This window comes from Lepisosteus oculatus, chromosome 3 (genome assembly GCF_040954835.1).
Source record: "Lepisosteus oculatus isolate fLepOcu1 chromosome 3, fLepOcu1.hap2, whole genome shotgun sequence".
NCBI classification, from domain to species: domain Eukaryota; kingdom Metazoa; phylum Chordata; class Actinopteri; order Semionotiformes; family Lepisosteidae; genus Lepisosteus; species Lepisosteus oculatus.
Genome location: NC_090698.1, coordinates 926137 through 947108, shown reverse-complemented (window position 1 = coordinate 947108; position 20972 = coordinate 926137). Strand labels below are relative to the sequence as shown.

Below are 20972 nucleotides of genomic sequence, written 5' to 3'. Positions count from 1 at the left end.
CTCCTGCCATATCATTTTGATAGAATTTCAAGCACAAGTAGAGTAAGATCCGAAGGCAGGGTTGTGGGGAAAGGTTATTGCAGCGAGACTGGGGACGGAAAGGATCACCCGAGCCTCTCTCTGAGACCTGCAGTGGCCAGGGGTGGTGTCGGCAGAGCCAGGTAAACAGCAGGCGCGTGTCTTCTATCGCTGGCGTGGCCCAGCGTACTTTCCCATGAGTCAGTGCGTGGGCTGTGAGAGTCTCAGTTCGTTCTCAGCAGCTCTGTTCTCAAGAAACTCTCTAGAGCAGAACACTAATCTAGAGAGTCAAAGATGTGATTGATGTGACCACATGCGGCAACACTGCACTCGCCCACAGCGCCCACTGGCCCTTGACTGTTGTAGGTCAGAGAAGGAGGGGGACTGCACATGTCATTGGTGACAGAACCTACTTGATTCCATGCTTATTTTTAATCAGTTTGTCTTGATCTATCTGGTTGACCACTTTAAGAATGGGCTCTCTTTTAGATCTTTTGTCCTAAATCTGTCCAGCCTCTGATGGTGATGGCTGTTTGGCCCAGATCTAGAGCACTCAGCAGAAGCACACGCGAGGAGATGGAAAGGGCACAAAACAGCATTTACAAGCAGAAGCGGTCATGCTGGGTGGGTGCCGTCCTGCAACCGCAGTGGCTCTGGGATTCCCACAGCTGTGAAGCCGTTCCAGTCAGCAGGTGTTGTAAAATGGTTTCTAGTTTTGCGTGTGTACCTAGAGCTCTTGTGTTTCAGCAGAGGGAGATATTTCATCTTTGCTTTCTGTGTCAGAAGTGAGGGGATCTGTTTTTGTAGGCCCTTCACTGTCACAAAACCAGCTCCACTCCACAGGAAATGAACATAGTGATACCCCTCCATCATCAGAAAGAAACATGATGTGCCTTTGTGCAATGCGTGAATGCGGAATTATTTGAGATTCCAAGCCCTTGTTGGAGAGTTGCAGTAACAGGAGGCTATGCACTACACGTCCAGCATACCCAAGTAACATGAAGAATTAGTTTGTCACTTGGGTATCCCTGTCTGTGATCAGCACACCACACACCTGTTAACCATTAAAGGACAATAAAGCCGGTTGAGCCAGCAGTTCAGCTCCCCTCTCCAAGAGCAAATAAGGGAGGATCCCTGCAATATTGTGAACAGTAATTCTCTACATGTGTTCACACAGCGGCTGAGAAAGGGTCAGGTTATCTAACTGCCTGAGGAGCCTGAGGAATGGAACCTGCATCATTCTGAGCCAGCAGAAGTGTCACCTCTCCCTCAGAGCAGGCCCTCTCTGCTCGGATGGGAAAGCCTGAGGAAATCTGTCTTTGCTTTATTCAGCTCAGATGGAAAACACGACATAAAAGGAGATGGTCACAATTTTTAATTGGGTCGCCTGTTGCAGTTCCAGGCTCCCACATCCCTTTGTGTAATGAAGCACCACATGCGCTGAGTACTAAATCCTCTTCTCACACATAGCAACACTGGCTGTGCAGCTCATCCCTTTAATGTGTTTTTCTGAAACAGTTATTTAAAAAAAAAATTTCAATAACTGATGCCATGAAGAAAGAAAAAGCCATTAGTAACTCTCATGAGGAAACTTTTCGGGAATTAGGAATGTTTTGTAAGCTTCTTTGGAATGTGATAAAGTTCTGTGGTCCAAATTTCCAAAGAGGCAAAAAAAACCCAAACAGATCATAGGCATGTAACTCAGCTTAACCACCTGCTTAATTAACAGACTCTTACATTAGAAATGTGGGCATTTTTTTCTTGCATGCAGCAACATGTGAATTTTGAATTAAATAGCCTCCTTTCTGGGGAAAAAAGACTTTCTTGTGACTTTGCAGTGGCAAGGCTGAGTGCTGTGAAAACCTAGAAGCCATGATCGCACTCCCTTGCAGCCAGTTTCCATCCTGAATGACCTCCCTCCTCTTTGGGCTGGATCGTGCTCTTTTCTGTGTCTGCGTCCACTGGCTCATGCAGCTGGAACTGAGGATGCAAGTGCTCCCCCTTGCTCCGATCTGGGGGCCAGATTAGTCAGATACCCCACAATGTGGCTCCAATGCACTGCAATCACTCAGGTTTATTTGTTTAGTTCAAACACTTTTACAAGCACCTCTTTACCAGAGGTCAACACTGCCATGAGCTTGGTTAATGTGCTCACTGTCTACAGCACTGTAACCTGCCAGTCATCATGCATTGTCTCAGACAGGTAGGAGAACATGGAGAGCCAGGCATCATGATACATGCAACTTTGCACACACATGTAAACAACAGCACTTGATCACAACATGTACTGCAGGGTAGAATAATATTGCAGATAGACAGACGTTGTAAGACTGCAGCTCACAATATTCTGTACAATACAGGGGCGCTTTTTACACTGAAGGTTTACAAAAGCACTGACCAGTTTGTTTGATTTTTGGCTTCACTTGCTTGAAGTTCCCGCAGCTGCTCCATGAACTGCAAAGTTGAATTGCTGAGCTCAGGAAGCTCCTTCTTTCCTCCCTCCAGCATTCTTGGCTGCAGGGTGGTGGTTATGCTGCGTACCCGAGGAGAAACAGCTCCCCTTCTGACCTGTTCTGCCCTTGTGTTGGTTCCCCCTGAGGCAGAGCTGAGAGCATGAGTGCCAGCAGGCCGGAGCCTGGCAGGGCTGAGTGTGCTGCGGTCCGGTTACTGGCCCAGAAGCGCTGATCTGCTGCTGACATTCCATCACATCTCTTAACCATGTATTGCAGCATGGAGGGATTCATGAATTATACAAATTATATTTATCATTTGTTCTGAGAGAAATATAGCTAAACATTCCGGGTTTTCTTTCTGGGATTTATGTATTCTTAAAAACACAAACAAAAAAAAAAATTTTTTCCTCCCCTCTACTGAGATCTCTTTGTGGTACGCTTTTCTGATGCACGTCTGGTCTAATGCTGTCTGCCTGGTTTTACTGTTTGGATATGGTCCTACAGAAGACATGTTCCCAGCTGCATGGTCACCCAATCAAGACCCTTCGTGCTGTGCTTACTTTCAAACTCCTTTCCTTTGTCATGGCAATTACAAAATTCGGCAGTGTCCATTGGACTATTGTTCCATGCGAAAGGCCTGTGGACAGTCTAGGTTGTGATTCTGACTGTGAACAAATGTAACGTGCCTGCTGAAATTCCCAGAGGGACTACTGACACAGGGACCAGCTGGAGTCAGCTCTTCTTGCAGCACACAGGCTCTGGACAGCAGCAGCAGCAGGCACTCCCTTGCCCTCTGCTGCTGTGTCCGAGCCAGTCGGGGATCTGAGCTGCACACGAGGGCTGTACTTCCTGTGACGAGGCTCCATGTGTGCAACACTGGCCTTGGCCCTGTTCTCAAGCTCTCTGAAGCTGCTCAAAGTCTGGTCTTCCTTCTGCAGTGGGAGCAGAAGAAAGAGAGCCGAAGGAGCAGGAGGAGTCGGTGGTGAGCTCACCCCGTCCTCCTGCGTGTGGTTCCGCTGGAGTGGAGAGTTGATGTGTCCAGATGTGAGGAGACCTCTGTTATCAATATAAATTAAACCTGTCACAGTATAAATTAAATTACATCAGTTGTTGTGATGAGAAATGTCCATCCTGCACTTTGAGACCATGAAATGATAATAATTTTAATACATGGTTGAGTGCTAATTAATAGAGTTCCTGCCAGCTAATCCGGAAAGCAGACCAGCATTCAGGGAGTTTAGAGCCCTTGCTGTAGTCAAGCAGTCATTGCCACCTTCAGTGTCCTGGCTGGGCGCTGGCCGTGAGGGGCTGTGCTTTCTGGAAGAGGAAGAAGGTAGGGCGCCAGGGTGGCACCCGGCCGCCAGCCCCCTGAACGTGCTCAGTGAGAGGTGACAGGCAGGCTGCAGTAGGTCTGCTGCTCAAAGGGGGTGCCGTGACCCTGGCTGGGCTCGGGGAAGCTGTTGGTCTTCAGAGCACTCTGGGAGAAGCGGCAGCACAGCAGGGAGCGCAGCTTGTGGAATGTGCTCTTCCGGAAGATGATGAAGATCCAGGGGTCCACGATGGGATTCGTGGCGGAGAAGCGGAACGCCAACAGGTTGTCATCGTCATTGCCCCCCGGAGAGATGGCGCTCACGAAGCCGCAGATCTGGGAGGAGAAACACGAGGACAAACAAAGCGTTAAGACATGAAACGGAGGCCAGCGGACAATGGCCTCTGCCCAGTCCTGCACACCAGGGAGCAGGAAGCCCGGAGGCACACGCAGTCACATGCCAGTGCAGGATTAATAAGACTGGCGCGAATTTAAACCTGATGGGTTTCATTCATCTGGCATGTTTTTCCCATGACCTCAGAGGGCTTGACACCCACCTGTCCCACTCCTAGCCGTAGGATTTCTTCTCCCTGAGTTCAGACCAGAGGACTTCCTGTTAGAAGTTCACCATGGTACATTTCTGCCTTGCGTTTTTTTTCCTCTGCTGTGGTCTGATGGCATGTGCCGTATTTGCCAGTGTCCCTGTGCGCTTCCTGATCTTCTCGCTGCTTTCGCTCTGCTCTGCTCTACGCTGAGAGTTCACTCGTGGCTGCTGAGAGCAGGGGCTTGTGTCTCAGCTGCAGACAGAGGCAATAAGACACAGTCCTACCCCATCCTGAAGGACGTGCAGTGGAAACTGAAATCATAATACAGATGTTTTTGCCTGGTTTGCTACAGACAATTGTATCAGAGTTTTCTTTTCTGCTGATTAATAAGAATGTTTGTGTCAGTCACTTTGTGTCAGTGTCTGTGTTGCTATGGATGTACAAGCAGATAGAAAATGAGTCATAGGGGAAGTGTACTGGGGTCATTATGTGTGTTTCACAACTATTTCTGCTTTTAAATTATTTTAATTTGTCTGCTCAGCCTGATGTACTGTAGCAAGAGGAAGGGGACCTCAAGAATTGTAACACAATATTAAACCAATAATTATCCTGACAGGATAGATACTCTTCAGACGATCAGCTGATCCTCTTCATGATTTTTATAACATTGGTCTTTTAAAACAGCAAGAGACTGCCAGAGACTGTTGTACAATTTCATTCCTCAGCCACGAAATGAGGGACAGTGTATTGACACATATTTGCACAGGCATTCGTGAGGTTTTACAGATCCCACACCCATTATGTCATCGGGATTTATTGGCGGTTTCATTTAAAAAAATGTTGTATTCCGCACTGTGACCCTGGCATGCATTCCTGCTCTTGCCTGTCAGATGGCTGTTTATTGTTTTGGAACTTGTACAGTTTATTACTCTTGTCCACAGTATTTTGTTTATAAAGGAAAATGACTCTGGGTTCACAATTAGTTTTCGGTTGCCCCTGCACAGGCTAAACTTGGCTCTCTTTCATGGAAAGACCAGGGTGGGCAGCATATTGTTCCTGTCCTGTGGAGAAACAGCTTCCCTTACCCATGGCTTTAATGCTGTCTGTAGCCTCGTTTCCCATTGTCTCTCTCAATAGACTGATCTCCTACTGCCTCTGTACAGTACATATACATGAGGCCCATCTTAGTAGGTGGATGAATCTAAACTTTTGTCCAACCTTTTCCTAAAGATTTGCAGGATTTGGACATCAACCGTCGGGCTGGGTAGTGTGTTCTAGACACCCACTACTTGAAATAAAAATAAAGTATTCTCTGTCCTAAATTAATTCCCCTTAAGTTTCACACCAGGTTTGTGAAACTGGTTTGAACAAATCTAAACCCTTTAGGATTTTGTCTACCTGGATCAAACCTTTTCTAAATATCCTTTGTTCTAACCTGAAGAAATTTATGTGCCTCATCCTGTCTGTGTACAACAGTCTCATGAGACTGGGGCTCACTCTCTTTGTTCTTCTTTGAACCTTTTCTATGGCTATAATATCATTTCTGTGGTACATTAGTCTGTGTAGTAACCTGCTCTGACATATTGCCTGTTTACACAGTAATCCTGAGACTTCAGACTCTGCTGCCCTGTTTTGTTCTTAAATGAGCAGAGAAAAGGGAACAAGTAAACATGTATTTCCTCCATGACAATTCTAATAGAAGGGCAGCTCTCAGTGTCGATTACATACGCCTATGGGATTTCCTTTGTGCTGTAATTAAGGTCTGCAAATATTTTGTCATCAATATCAGCGCTGGCAGCCGGCCTGGGTGCTGCTCCAGTGCAGAGGGGAGAGGCTGCAGCTCCCCCCGTGCTCCGGCCCGCAGGAACGACAGCTCCCATCGGATGTGTGAAGCGAACGGACTTTGACTTTGTAATGAGAGTGAACAACAGAGGACTTAGGGATTGAACACAGAAGCACTGTGTTACTGAATGGCTCAGCTTTCTTTGTCTTGTTGCTATTTCCAAAAAAATCTAATCTAATTTTCCATAAACCATTGGAGTAAAAAAAGGATATTTTGCCCAGGTCTATTGTCTTAGAATTATTCCTTGAAATTTTGCACTTTCAGGAGATGATAAGTAAACTTCACTCTGCCGCAGAATGCCCTAAATATCCTTCTTCATATCATATCATACTAGGTCATGGTACCATGATACTCTATATCTACTCAACATCTTTCACAGGTTGTGAATTGGTGTGTATCATACTTTTCCAATCCCCTCTGCGCTCTTCTACTTCTGTACCATGAGCTCAAGTTTCATTTCATTCAAACTGTAAGTGCATGAGGCATCAGCCAAGTCTGTCAGTGTGGTGAAATGACTAACCCCAAAAGTACCTACAGTTCTTTAAGATCTTCTTGTGAGTGTGTAGGTAATAATGTTGCTTCATTAGCCCTATACAATTTCTTGCAGTAGGAATTTGTCTTTTCACATACCCCAGCTTGCTCTCCATGGAGACACAGACACACAGACAGGGAGAGAAGCTTGGGGTCAGAGTGCAGGGTCTGCCATTGTACGGCGCCCCTGGAGCAGTTAGGGTTAAGGGCCTTGCTCAGGGGCCCAACGGAGTAGGATTCCTCTGCCGGCTGTGGGATTTGAACCGGCAACCTTCCAGTCACAGGTGCAGATCCTTAGTCACAGAGCCACCACTATACGGAAGTTTCAAATATGCCATCATGAAGACATCTGAGTTCCAGTTTACACCAAGTTTATATCTCTGTGCTCCTCATCAGTGTCACTGGAGGTTCAGCCTATCGCTTTCCACTCTAATCAGAGGGTTGTCTGTCTGTCATCTTATCATAGCTGGTGTCGCTGTCTGGCACGTTTGCTGGCTACAGCAATACTTGAATGCAGGACAGGTGCAGCTTCCAGAATCCAAAGATATCAAGGGCCTTTGTGTGATTCTTGTGGATCAACATCTATCTAATTTTGGAACCCTTTGAAGAGAAAGTTCCAGGACTCAAACACAGATCAGGTTTCTTTTCTAGAGTAGCTCTTCATCGAGATTTGATCTTGCAATTGTCACTCCCGGTCCTGGAGATCAACAGCCCAGCAGGTTTACAGCTGAGCTCAAGTTCCTCAATGTGTAGAGACTTGGAAATAGGTACAAGTCAGGCTTGTAAAATAAGTCTTTAACAACACAGCTCTATCACTGTGAAATGTGCCCATTTTAAATGCAGAGCTATGTGGAGCATCAGAATAAGTAAGCAGATGTTAACATCTTGCTGTTAACATATTAACATTTTTGCCCAGTGTTTGCCTAAGGCCTGGTGTTCAGGTGAAAACAGTGTTCAGGTGAAAAGTATTTCTTTCATAAATAGCCGGTTACATGAGAACGATGTATTTAATTGATCTGAAGATCTCATTCAGCAGTTTCTTGGAAAAAAACCAGGGTATCAGCATCAACAACACAGCTAGATCGCTTGTTCCACATCCCTGCAACCCATTGGGTATAAAAGCTTCATGTTGTCTTGCCAGTGTGGCAGGATCGTACCCACTGAACCAGGGGACGTGAGCACTGTCCTCCGAGATCCACCTGCTGGGTGCTTGCCCTTTCACACGACCCAGAGAGCTCTGTCTGGGGCTGTGAAGCTGTGGCTCCTGGTTTCAATGACACTGTGGTGCAGGACAGCCGCTGATGACCGTGTGAGCAGGCCGCTCCGCGCAGCTCCACACGGATCTTCACAATATTCACAGTTTGAACAGTCGAGAGCAAAACGCCACACCAGAACGAACCTGCTCTCTGAGGAGGTGTACCGGCCCGGTGCTGGCTGAGACGCCAACTGGTGGCACATAGGAGGACTCTGTGGGAGGGCTGGAGCTGTGCCAGCTTGTGTTGGGAATTTTCTATTCGGGATTTCCCGTTGTGGTAATCCGAGGGACAGGAATCCCGCCGGAGAGCTGAGGCGGAGCACTCTGGCCAGCCGCCCGGATACCAGGAGCATCCTGGAGTGGGTGTGTGGCTGGGACAGGTACACGCCAGCAGAGCACAGGCCATGAAGGAGGGTGGAACTCGAGGAGGGAGACAGGGAGACTGTGTGGGCTGTGGCCTGGCAGCGGTGCCAGCGGTCCAGGCCCGGCTCGTGCTGGGGCTGGCTGAGGGCCAGGTGTGAGGATCACACACCAGGGTTACGCTCTGCAGGTGGAATCTGTGTCAGCAGCTAAAGAGAAAGTGTGGCAGACAGGGCAAGTTTACATGAAAGCCAAAACATTTAAAGAACATTTCTGGTGGAATTCTGCCTCTGAGGACACTGGTTGTCAACAGCGCTGCAGATACCTGCTAATATCCTTCAACTAAGAGAAAACCAAGCATGTTTCCTCTCAAGAGAAAAAAGGAATTGTTTTCCAAAAGCGGGAAAGCACTTAGAAAGGATCTTCATATTTATTGTGTTAATATAGGAACACTACTGTATGACACAAGTGGATGATGTGCAATTAATCTTTCTTTATTTGAGCTGGATATATAACTTTCAGATGGCTTACTGCCTATTCAGACTTCCTGAAGGTTTTAAACAATGTTTTTATTTTCAAATAAACAAAGCAAAACGGATTGCTACAATTGCTGCTTGGCTAAATTTATCAGGCATCAGCTTGACTCCTGGGGCAATGCGGAATTGTTAACGGGGTTGGGCGCATGAGTCAGACCGTGCTGATGTGTCAACACAAGAAAGAAAACAAAAATCCCAAAGTGTTTACATGATCCAAATGATCATTGCTTTTAAAATGGAAATTGAAACTTCAAATCTTGTCCAGGGAATGAAGGTCGGTCTGCAGAGGTGTATTCTCAAGAGTGTGAGTTGACCTGACACTAAACACAGAACAGCATTGGGAGTAGAGGGCTCCAAATCTGACTTCCTGGGGAAATGTTTGGAAGAATGAGGTGAAATGATGTTTCGGCTTGGCTTTCTTGAAATAAGGTCGAAGAGAAACTAAAGGTTACAGTAAGTACAATCTATAAAACCATTGCCTACACAGGTAGTATGAGTAAGGTGCCTGGAAGTTAAATGACAGATTCTTTGTACCTGTGCTGGCCATCTCGTACTGTATCTGCAAATCCTTGGGTCTCTTTCATGACTCCTCACCCCAGTCAGTCTGCGCTCGCTCACAAGGCGGCTGAGAGTCTGGCTCTGACTGCTGTGCAGTGCAAGTCTTGCTTAGACTCTCAAGAATCCAGTCTCAGGCAGAGACACAAGGAAGAAGCACACTGTTCGTTCCAGTGCATCGAAGACAGGAAGTGGCGATCAGTGCCCCCGCCTCCCCGCTCCAGGGCCCTGTGTTGGCGTTTGCATGTTTTCCTTGGGTCAGTGTGGGATTGTGCTGGTGCTCCAGGTGCTCCGCACCTCCCAGAGTGGGTTTGGATTGGCTGTGCTATATTGCCCTTTTCCCTGGACCTGGCGATGAATTGGCACCCCTCCCAGGAGAGAGCAGTCATATCCTCGCACTCTGTGCTTCCAGGAGGAGCTCCAGCTTGCCTCAGCCGTTGCCAGGATAAGCAACTTTCTGATAATGGATGCAAGGATTAGCAGTGCAGCCCAGTACGCAGCTTCATTAGACAGGCTGTCAGAAACGCATTTACTCAGGCGATGGAAAAAATAAATTCCTAATTCTATTCTCCCTGGTTTCCAAACCTGGTTACAGCTCATGGTTCCATGTGTACTATAATATTTAATGGGAAAGTCACATTGATGCATGAAGAGACATGGTTAGGTATGACACCAAGCCCAGAGAAACAATGGCACATAGTACAAACGTGGTATTTCTGCAACAATACTGTGTACCGTAGCAGAAGTCCACAAGTGCAATGTGTCTGAGTAATGCACATTGCTGCAAGTTGGCCTCCTCTGAAAAGGCAACAGGATGGCAAAAAGATATTTGCTGCTGCAGTAGCTAATGATAATAGATACACAGGAAGCTGATGTAATAGGGTCAAGCCCATGCAGTGAGTGAGCAGCTCAAACTTTCACCCCAGATTCTGTTACAGCGTGTTCATTAGGAAAAAAGCCATTTTACCCATTATTGGATAAAAAGCCTGGACAGACCTGCCTCCTTATGATACCTCTTCCTAAGCAATTAGACTTGTTTATGCTCTGAGTTCTTTTAAAATGATTTCCTTTACAAATGTCCACTGGGAGCAGAGACGTCCAGTACAGAGCCACAAGGAAAGAAGGCACAATGTCGATGAGTCCCCACACATGTAAGGGCCAACCCCAGACAGTGTGCTGATATATTGCAGTTCCTGCAATGAGACTGGTGCTGACTTTCAAAGGCACACAAGTTCTTCCAATCACATTCAAGACCTCACTCACCACTCAGACTTAATAGTTTAATCCTTTGCAGGAAGAGCTTAAAATAAAAAAGTGAAACGCCTGCCCGTTCCCAATTGCATCCTACTCCTCAGTCTTGTTTTGGTGACTAATGGATAAAGCTTCATTTGTGGAGCTTTGCAACCTTATCAGTCATTGGTCAGGCAGGAGTGTATATAGTGTTTTTTATGTAGTATATATAATAGTTTATTGTATTTTGGTACAGGTAAGGCAGAGGAACTGTGAGTTCCTCTGTCTTTGTTCAGTATACTGTAGCTCACCTCTTTATTTCAGCAAGAAAATACATATAATGATCTAAAAATAACTATCGGGCCATTTTTGGTAAATCTACCAGGACCTGAAATCCTGTTATTCATTTTTTTTCTCGAGTCCTTTGAAGAAACACTTTGTTTCTGACAGATCATATCAGCACAGCTGTGAGGTGCAACTTCTCCCCTGGCACTGCGGTCGGTCAGACAAGCACTTCCCATCTCTCAGGAAGCCACCTCTCACAATCTCATCAACTCCCCCTGTGACACTTCAGGCCAGAGCCCAGGCAGGGGGGACTTTCACTGACGGCCCTGCGCCTGTGAGCTCAGCAAAGCCCACTGAGGAGCTGAACTCTTCTACCTGCACCCCCCCACTGTGTCTGAGCGGAGCGGCGGCTCTGTGGCTCAGGATCTGTGCCTGTAGCTGGAAGGTTGCAGAGCAAGCTGGGGTCTGTGAAAAGACAAATTCCTAATACAAGAAATTGTATATGGCCAATAAAGTGATCTCTTTCCCTCTCATACCGTTTCCAGCCTCACTCCAGGGGCATGCTCGGTGCTCTCTGCTGGGAACCCCTGTCAGGAATGCAGAGGCCAGGATTGGCCACAGGCTTGTACAGTGTGAAATTATTTTTACAGAAATAATTTATGCCGGAGGTCTGATATTTCAAGATTTCACCCTTTCAGAAACTCTTCATTTGAGTTGGTGAGCTCGTTGGGGCTTCATCTCTGTGTACGTATCAGCGTCAATTTTCAAAACAAACTCTAATTAGGGATGGTGTGTGAATTAAGCAAAAACGGAAGCCGATTTTCCACAGTAAGGAGGCAAATGTCTCCCTCTGGTTTTAGTCATTTTATGTTTCAACCACAGCAAAAGCAACACAGATGAGTTTCATCTTGTGGTCAGTCCGGAGCTTCCCCAGTGAAGTCATGGAACAGTGCCCTGCTTCAGCAGGCTGTGGGCTGTGGGGCTGTGGTCACTGACAGTCAGCTCACTACTCACTACTAAGTTAACACTCCTGGTTTCAGGAAGCCCAAGATTTCTGTACTTCATTCTGAGCAAATATAGTTTATTTCTTGTTATTTACACAATGTTGCATACGTACATTTCTACGGTATTGGGAATGTCCAGGTTACCAAATGACTGATCAAATATGTTTAGATTAATTGCTCATCTCTATAAAACAGCATGCTTTGAATGCCAGAAGGATAGCACACACAGAGGTTGGCACATGTGGCTACCGGTTTAAGGACTGAGTTTTTAATCACCTGATCTCTCTGAAGATCAAAACACTGGAGCATGAAAGAACAATTCTGCCAAAAAACAGTGAGTGCACATTCTATCAGTTGATTGGCCTGGCTTGCAGTGTGCATGAAGCCGAGCAATACTGTGTCTCGTCATATTGACCTTTGGCTCAGGAATGAAACATTATTTTATACAGCAAAATAAAGCATTTTATATTCAAAAGTAGTGTCTCAAAGTGCTTTACAGTAGGTGTAAAAAACATTTACAGTATAAGGACAGCAAGTTACAAAGTAAGAAAGACAAGCAGTTAGAAGTGCAGTTCATTAAGATTTACAGTAGTTATCCCAGCAAGCAGGGCGTTGCAGTAATTACTTCTAGATAAGACAAAAGTGATGACCAATGTTTCTGCTACTGTCAGAGACTGGACGTAGACTGGCAATATTTCTGAGATGGAAACGTAATGTTTTTATAATGTTCTGCACATATGCTATATCCTATATGACCCCAAAATTCCTTCTTTCAACATTCTCTAAATTTCGATTGAAATTCAGGCACAGTGCCATCCACAGATAGGCATTGGCTTTACTGAGTTGATGGGAGGTGCCAAGTAGCATGACTTCAGTCTTTACGCAGTTTAAGTAAAAGAAATATTGAGTCATCTCGGTTTTTAAATTAGAGATGCAATTAGAGAGTTCAGTAACAGCTACTTCAGTGTCAGGTTTAGTATGAATATATATTTGAGTATCATCAGCATAGAAATGATCATTCAGAACAGGTGATTTTAATATGTTACCAAGCTGAAGAGTAGATGGACCTCGAATTGAGCCCTGAGGAACACCAGACTTACTAAACCCAACTTCAGAACAAAACCCCTGGCAATAAGTAAGATAGGAGTTGAACCACTTAAGAGTGGTGTCAGAAACTCCACACACAGAGTATCAAGAGGAAAGAGTGATTAACAGTGTCAAATGCAGTACTGAGGTCTAGGAGAATTAGAATAGATGGAATCAGCTGCCATAAGAAGCTCATTAGTAACTTTAACCAGGGTAGTTTCTATGCTGTGTAATCGATTGAAACCAGACTGGAAGGGTTCAAAGAGCTTATTTGCAATGAGGTGATTGTTAAATTGTATTGCAACAGCATGTTCTGAATTTTTCACAAAAAGCAAGCTAGTTACTGTAGATATAGGATGAAAATTGTTTAGATTGAGGATTTCTAGCGGTGACAATAATCAGGAGCTGTTGCCCAGGAAGGAGGGAAGGCTGGCGGACGAGTGCGTAGCTCACAGAGGGACTGGCGTCCCGCTGAGCAGCTGATATGCGTATCGCCTTTGTTGTCCTTAACTGCCCGGCGACTCCTAGAACAATAGCAGCGCTGAGGCCCTACAGATCTGCACTACAGGAATAGCAGTGGTACCACGAGAACAGCTTTGGTATGTGTAGAGGTGTTTTTACCGTATGTTTATCCAGTGCACTGTGCTTTGATTGAATTGTTGTTTTCATAATTTTTTATTTGCTTTGCAAGTGCCCTTATCCAGGGTGACTTTAATTTCAGTGATTTGAAAAGAATTCTTGGGTAAAACCTCCAGGTTTTTCTGTTCCTAGGCAGTTGTTTTTCTTAATACACAGACACACAGGATCTATATCTCTATCTAGTTTTAATCAACCAAATCCAAAAGAGCATTTTCTGTGTTGTGTTTGATTTTTTTACAAATCACTGCTTGAAAGTTATGGGAAAACGCTCCTTGGATAATTAACTTGTTTCCTGTGGTCTCTCAGGCGTGCCTGATCTGGGCTTGCAGACAGTCTGTTTTAGTCACACTGCCTGCTCTTGATGTGTTCACCCACGCAGCTCGTGCAGCCTCCCGTGTGGACGTGCAGGAGGACCGGTTCTGTGTAACCCTCATGCTTTTCTCAGGGTTGGGCTCCACCGAGACCGCCTGCTGCACTCAGCTCTTGGCTTCGAACTGAGGATTGGCAGGACACATGCAGGTGGTGGACGGCACTTACTGGAGTTACTGTGTAGAGGCCTTTCCCGAACTGCAACAGCCCTGTCTCATAAACCCTTGACTGAAGCTACAGCTGGAAAACTCCACAGTTCGCATCTCACACTCACTGCTACATGCATGTAGCGTATTAAAACGTGATGATGGTTCCACACTAGCCATTCCAACCATGTAACCCATTTGGTAATTAGTACTGTAGCTAACTGAGCCAATTATCTCAACCAGCCACTTCATTAAGGAAGCCAGGGTATCGGATGTCAGCGCACTTCCAGGTAGAAATTATTTATGTCCTCTTCCTCCAGGGCAATTTCAGCGCATGAAAGCATAACGGAAAATTCCAAACTAAGTGAAATTGAAACTCAAAAGAGGGTTTATTTGAAAGAAGATAAAATGGGGTAGAGTTCAGGGTTGAGAAGAGATACTTCTCACCAGCACATTTTTAGAACAAACGTCCTCTTCAGCTTGGAAAGTGCAGCGCTTGGTGAGAAAGCCCCCAGACGTGGGCTGCGCTGTGCTCTGTTAGCACTCTGGCATGCAGGCTCCCAGACACGCAGGCCTCCGGCATGGGGAGACACGCAAGGGGCTTCACTGGCTTGCACAGTGGAAAATGGCTTCCAGGAGGCAGGCTGGGTGAACAGTCCAGAGGTGGGAAAGAGCAGAAGAACTAATTCCACCTCCAGACACCAAAGCTGGGCCCAGACAGTGCAGACTGGGGGTCACAGCTGACGAATCCTGCACCCAAGAGACATATGCACTCCCTGAGCCACGGTGCCCTCTACTGGCACTCAGGGGTAACTGCCACAGCGGTGGGACCCACTGGCATTCAGCAGTTTCTGTTTCTTCCACCAGTACCTCATTTTTATCACAAACACCCCCTCTCTGCAAATCGTCTTGTTAGAGCCCTGATGTCCACGTAGGGTTACCTCTGGCTCACAGAGCAGAGATAAAAAAAAACAGATAAAAGCTAATTATCAGTTTCAATTAAAGGCTGTGTTGGCTGTTTTCAGAAACGAACTCCTAGTGAACTTTGGTGCCCTGGTGAGCTTTATCTCTTGTGTCTGCTCGAGCCTGTTGCGTGCACGCTGATATATACTCCTCTGTCACGAGGACGTCTGTGGGAGTCTGGGAACAGCATCATGCCCGCCCTGTTGTGGTCAAGGGAAAACAGAACCGACACAACTAAGCTAAGAGAGCTAAAAGAGTTAGCTGCTCGCTGAAGAAGCCTGAAGAGAGTCTGCTTACAGCGGCTTGTTGCAATGTTACAGGCACTCAGTATGACTCATCCCAAACCTAAATGCACCAGCTTTGGTTTCATGGCTGAGCTGGCAGCAGGCCTTTACATTGACTTGTCCACTGGTGCAATGTGGCTGCTACACTCTGCCCTGCTCTGCCACGCTCTGCCATGCTCTGCCTTGGCGTGAGTTACTCTTCAGGGCTGGATGAAGTCCTACAGCTATGGCCAGGAATTGATAGCAATCTTTTTATATAACACTTTTTCTCTTTCTTTAGTAACACCCAAACCTGATATCTGCAGCACAGTGTCATCCAAAGAGTGCATCAACAGAGAAATGCCCCCTAATACAGCAATGGAGAGCACTGCCTCTGTAACCGGTGTGTTGTGTCTCGTTGTTCACAAGCAACAAACTGGCCCTTAGCTTTCCCTTCCTTGCTAAAGGGGTCAAAACCGAGGTGCAGCTCTTACATGTTCAAAGAAGCACCATGTTGTCATCAGGTTGTGGAGGTAATTGTCTTCGGTATGTGCACCGTGTGCATCGTCAGAAGTGCTGCCTGGTTCAGTCACTCAGTATTCTTCGTGCTGGTCCTGCGGAGCAGGCCTTCCTTCACAAGGGGTGAAGGAGCATGTTCATGCAGCCCCTCAGCACCTTGTGGTTACAGGGACGCAGAGGTACAGAACCATCTAACGCAGCCGCTAGCCAATACACGATACATAAAGCAATAGTGCACTGCATAGCATAGAAGCACCCAGATCATTAAAATGCATATCTGCAGATTTAAAATCTTCTCAAATTTTAAAATGAACCAGTTGAGGTCCTGAGGAGATTTCATACAGATAAAGAATGAAGTAATTGAACATCATTTAAGTGTGTCTCGATAGTGTCGCCTCAAACAGTGCCCTTAGACCCCGCAACGAAACAGACAAAGGCCCGGGATGGAATCACAGGAGGAAGATTTGGGTCTGAAGAGCTGTGAGCACATGGAGCAGATTACTGGGGCTGGTCACACGAGCTCTCCGGGACTCTGAGGCTGGACGATGATGTGAGGAAACAGAATGATTCCATATGACACTGTATTCATTGAGCTGATTCAGCACATTCAGTCTGAACTCTCGTACGCCTTTGGACTGCAGTTCCTTCATTGTTTCCTTTAGAACAGAGTGCGACTGTGAGAGGCGAGAGGCTCTGCCCCAGACAGGAGCTCTGGGACGCTGAATTTTTTCACTGTCATTTCTTAAGCATTTACAGTACCTTTCAGATTCCAGGTGTTGCATTACACACAACGTCACACAACAACCAAAACGCATGTCCCAGCAAGCAGCCTGAAGCAAACAGCATGGAGACGAAAGCAAGAACATATTTTCATTGCGTTTTCATTTCCCAAAACTTGGTCTCCATGTTGTTTCAGTTTATCAGCAGCTGCTTTGGTAAAACCATCCTCCGCCAGGATTTTTTGCCAAAGAGCACTCTCATGCCAGCCTTTTCAGAGCACTGATTGCTGGATAAACACTGCATTGTGCTTCTCATGCTGACTTTGACTCATGTTAGCGATCCTGTGCAGTTTTCTTTATGAGCCTTCCAGCCAGGCTGATCAGTTGGAATTGAGAATGCTGTTTCTGTGAAGAAAGCCGAACTGTTACAGTAGAGAGTTCAGTGTGGGAACCAAGGGTGGCACTAACCTGTAATTCTAAAAATAGGCACCTGAATTCTTACGATGCTAGGTTAGTCTTTAATTGATTCAATGCTGGCTGGAAGGACTGAATTGTTCATTGAGAAATGTATTAATGAACTGAATGACTTTGATTAGGTAGTGCTCCCGCTCCTCTCCTGTGTGCTGTGCTGCCCCTTTCATAGAGGTGTTATTATCTTAAACAATCAACCTACAGTAATAGCAAAACACTAGAAGACCCTCGGCACTCCAGGACCCGAGTCTGAGTCCTCTGTGTCCACATCACATGTGTCCAAATGTCCAAACAGGATTCTGGATCAGTGGACCTCAGCCCATCTGTGATGTGTCCCTGCCCAGTCTGTCCTCTGAAGACAGACAGATTGCCAGGTGTGAGGCTAGGCAGCTCACTGCACAGGGAGAGCATCGGGGGAGAGCTGCGTGGGGAGAGTGTCAGGCTGAGACGGGCCAGGCGCCTGCAGACCTCCCACACTTGCACCCTGCCTGGCAGAGGGAGCCTGGCTCCTCCCCGGGGGAGATGTGTTTACCTTGCTGTCTGTCTGCTGACAGTGACTTTCACCCTGCAGGGGCCACTGGGGTAGATGGAGCTTGACATCGCTGCTTTTTTCTCTGGCAGAGTGAAGTCTGGTGTTAATATTTTCTCAAAAAGAACCAACTGATTGTGTGCTTCAAGACAACAGAGACCAGAACAAAAAAGCAAGCAAACACATTTCTGCTGTATTCTTCAAGAGTTGGAGCATTACGTATTTCCACTTTGCAGAGTTTACATCCGACTGCTGCCTGAAAAAGTGACTACTGTAAGAGTGCAGTCTGCCAGACAGGTCAGAAACGGGATTGAAAGTGTTTTTTGTAAAATATCGGCAAAGGGTAATAATGAGAAATTTGTATTCTGGAGGGACAGACTAGGAATTTCACTCTCTTAGGAACTGATGTTTTTCCATCTGTGCTTGCCTGGTGCAAGAGTTGCTGGAAACGGTGCTTAGCAGGACTGATGTAAAACCTGTAACAGTGAAGCAGTTCCTTCTGTATTGATTTAAAAGATTCATGCCTACAAGAGTACATTGCCAGGTTTTTTCAGACATTCCTTTGAATCGTAGTTTTCTGTAAATATTATATTATCAGAATAATAACTTTTGGATTCCAGTTTTCTTCTTTAAAAATAGCTGAAGTCCATTTATCACTGTGCTGTCCTCCATTACAGTGAGTATAGACAGCATGCAGACACTAAAACACTCAGTAGAAATGTCACACAGAATAGAGAAAACATGTTTTTATAAACTCTTTCTTCATTTGTAAAATGTGAGCAAATGTTAATCCTTTAAACTTAAACTTAAAGATTTTCTTCCTTTGCCTGCACAGCTCCCATCTCTAAGAGAAAACAATCTTAAATGCCACATGGCATCCAGGAAGATGCAGTGAACTTGATACTTGGTAAGAAAAGTTCAATGCACGAGCATCAGCATATGCCGTCTCTTAATCCTTAATTAGATTATAATATGAACTGTGCACTGACACAGATGCAGATTCATGCTTCTATTCTTTTGTTGGAAATTAAGAAGAGATGTATAACAGAGTGGCATGAGAAATTACTGGAGAAATGGATCAACAGTCACCTTTACTCTCGGAAGAAACACTCTCGGAGGAAAATGGGGCTGCACAGTATTTTCTGTCTCCTGGGTCTTTCTTATGTCATCCCATTTCCAGTGTGCACTCGTCGATATTGTGTCTAGATCTGTTTTCTTTTGGTTCTCCTTTATTGTGTTCACCCTACGAGCTGATTGCCACCTCTCCAAGTGAAAGTCGATGAAGTGAAGATAGGAAGCACAGTGCTTTGAAGAAATGGTGATCTGAGGTTTGTGCAGCACTGTTCTCCACCCCGGCTCACTTTCTTCCCTTTCCTCCATGAGGAATCATTTAGATACAGGCTGCGATTGGTAACTGTAGCTGGAACAGCAAACAGGGATTTCTAAAGAGCAGCTAGAGTGGAAAATTGCAAAGGAATGTGAGGACCAGGTAAGGAGGTGACAGAAGATGACATCAGCTGCTTGGTGCAAGACAAACACTGGAAGACAATGTACTGAATTTGTGCACAGTTCATTGATTGTGTGCATTTTAACTCCCTTCTAATTCAGTTCCAAAAATATCGTTATTTCTGACCGCTTACTGTGAGTTACAGTAACTATACCCTAGCTAGCTTTAAAGATGAAGCATGAGGGCTGGATTGCTCTGGAACACACTATGGTTTTAGGTCGGAGGACCTGGTGTGTCATCATGTCCTTTCCAGCCTGTCTCTGATCCAACATTGTGTATTGATTTCCCATAAAAGTCTGGAAAATGGATCTCTGGTTAAACCTCAGGCCACTAATGCCTCTTGAATGGTGTGCTGCTCCAGTGTTTTGCTGCTGTAATTGTCTGGTAATTGTCTGTGACACTCAGACAAACTTCCATAATGCTGCAGTCCACAGAAAACTGAACATGTGTTTACCAAATGAAACAGCACATGAAACCTGATCACAGGCATTTATGCCTTCATCTCCAAACTTGTTATTGATGTTTATTGTTGTGATTTGAAGGGAACTTTTTGAATGAAACCCAGCTTATGAGTTGTATTTTGTTTCATATTAATACTTGCTATTGGTCTTATTGCCAAGATGTACACTGTTCATAAGACTTTACAAAATTGCCTGTGATGTAGGGGAAGCTTTGTACAAACGAGACTGACATCATATTCCAGTATATCCCCATGACCAAAGAGCAAAACTAAAACTCTGTGTGGGAGTCATTATTCCTTTCAAGGTTCAAACATGTGGCATGACCATGCTTTGACCAAAAACGTCTCCAGTGTTTCCCTATAAAACATGAACCCTGCCAAAACCTGAATTACCCCTGAGCACAAATAAAAAGTTCCTTCCGACGACTCCTGTTCTTTTCTGATTGATAGGCTACCTTATGACAAAGAGAAATTGCATCTAACGCAGCCGCTAGCCAATACACGATACATAAAGCAATAGTGCACTGCATAGCATAAAAGCACCCAGATCAGATGAGGTCCTGAGGAGATTTCATACAGATAAAGAATGAAGTAATTGAACATCTTTTTCCCTGAACTTATAGGACTGGGGTTGTTGGCGTTTAGTTCAAGCTCTCTAAACCGTTAAGTGTGTCTCAATAGTGTCGCCTCAAACAGTGCCCTTAGAGCCCGCAGTGAAACAGACAAGGGCCCGGGGTGGAATCACAGGAGGAAGATTTGGGGATGAAGAGCTGTGAGCACATGGAGCAGATCACTGGGGCTGGTCACACGAGCTCTCCGGGACTCTGAGGCTGGATGATGATGTGATTCATTAGCTCCATGCTGCATTAGTGCTGCATTCTAAAGTCATTGTTCACACAGCTGTTAACAGATGGTGGGAGCACTTTCAACAACACTCAAAAGCTTCTCAAAAGATTCCCGTTTAGGTATTTTTTCCCAGAAACTCTTCTATTTTTTTTTCTAATCTGTGTCTCTGCTTTGCCTGCTTGACGGAGAAGTCCATCCCTCCTAGATACCGCTTTGATCGATCTTCACCACAGCAGTCGGACGCGGACTCCCTCTTCCCAGACAGGTGGCCCGACGACTCCACCCACCCCTCCTCTACCTCCCAAAGCCCTGTGGCTTTTCCAGCAGCTGAAAAACTATTCTTGCAGGAAACATCATCAATTCCAAAGCGAAAATCTTTTTTTTTTCCAACATATCCATCACCAGCTGGCTTTGCCCCAGCAGTCCATACGATTATGTATCACTGTCAACTTAGTGATGGGATTGTGACTATTTTGGTATTTGTATTTAAACATACTTAGGGTGACCCAGGCTCTGGATTCCGTCGTACAT

The 20972-nt window shown here is 45.6% G+C and overlaps 1 protein-coding gene across 2 annotated transcripts in view; it reads right to left on the bottom strand.

Moving 5' to 3' along the window:
• Nucleotides 1–2074: 2074 nt before the first annotated feature.
• Nucleotides 2075–20972, bottom strand: part of ptgir (prostaglandin I2 receptor) — a 30807-nt gene continuing 11909 nt past the window's right edge. For both annotated transcript variants that reach the window (XM_015341071.2, XM_015341072.2), the window contains one exon: nucleotides 2075–4116. In XM_015341071.2, coding sequence (XP_015196557.1) covers nucleotides 3850–4116 — 267 coding nt within the window. In that variant the 3' untranslated portion in view covers nucleotides 2075–3849. The remainder of the gene's footprint in view (nucleotides 4117–20972) is intronic.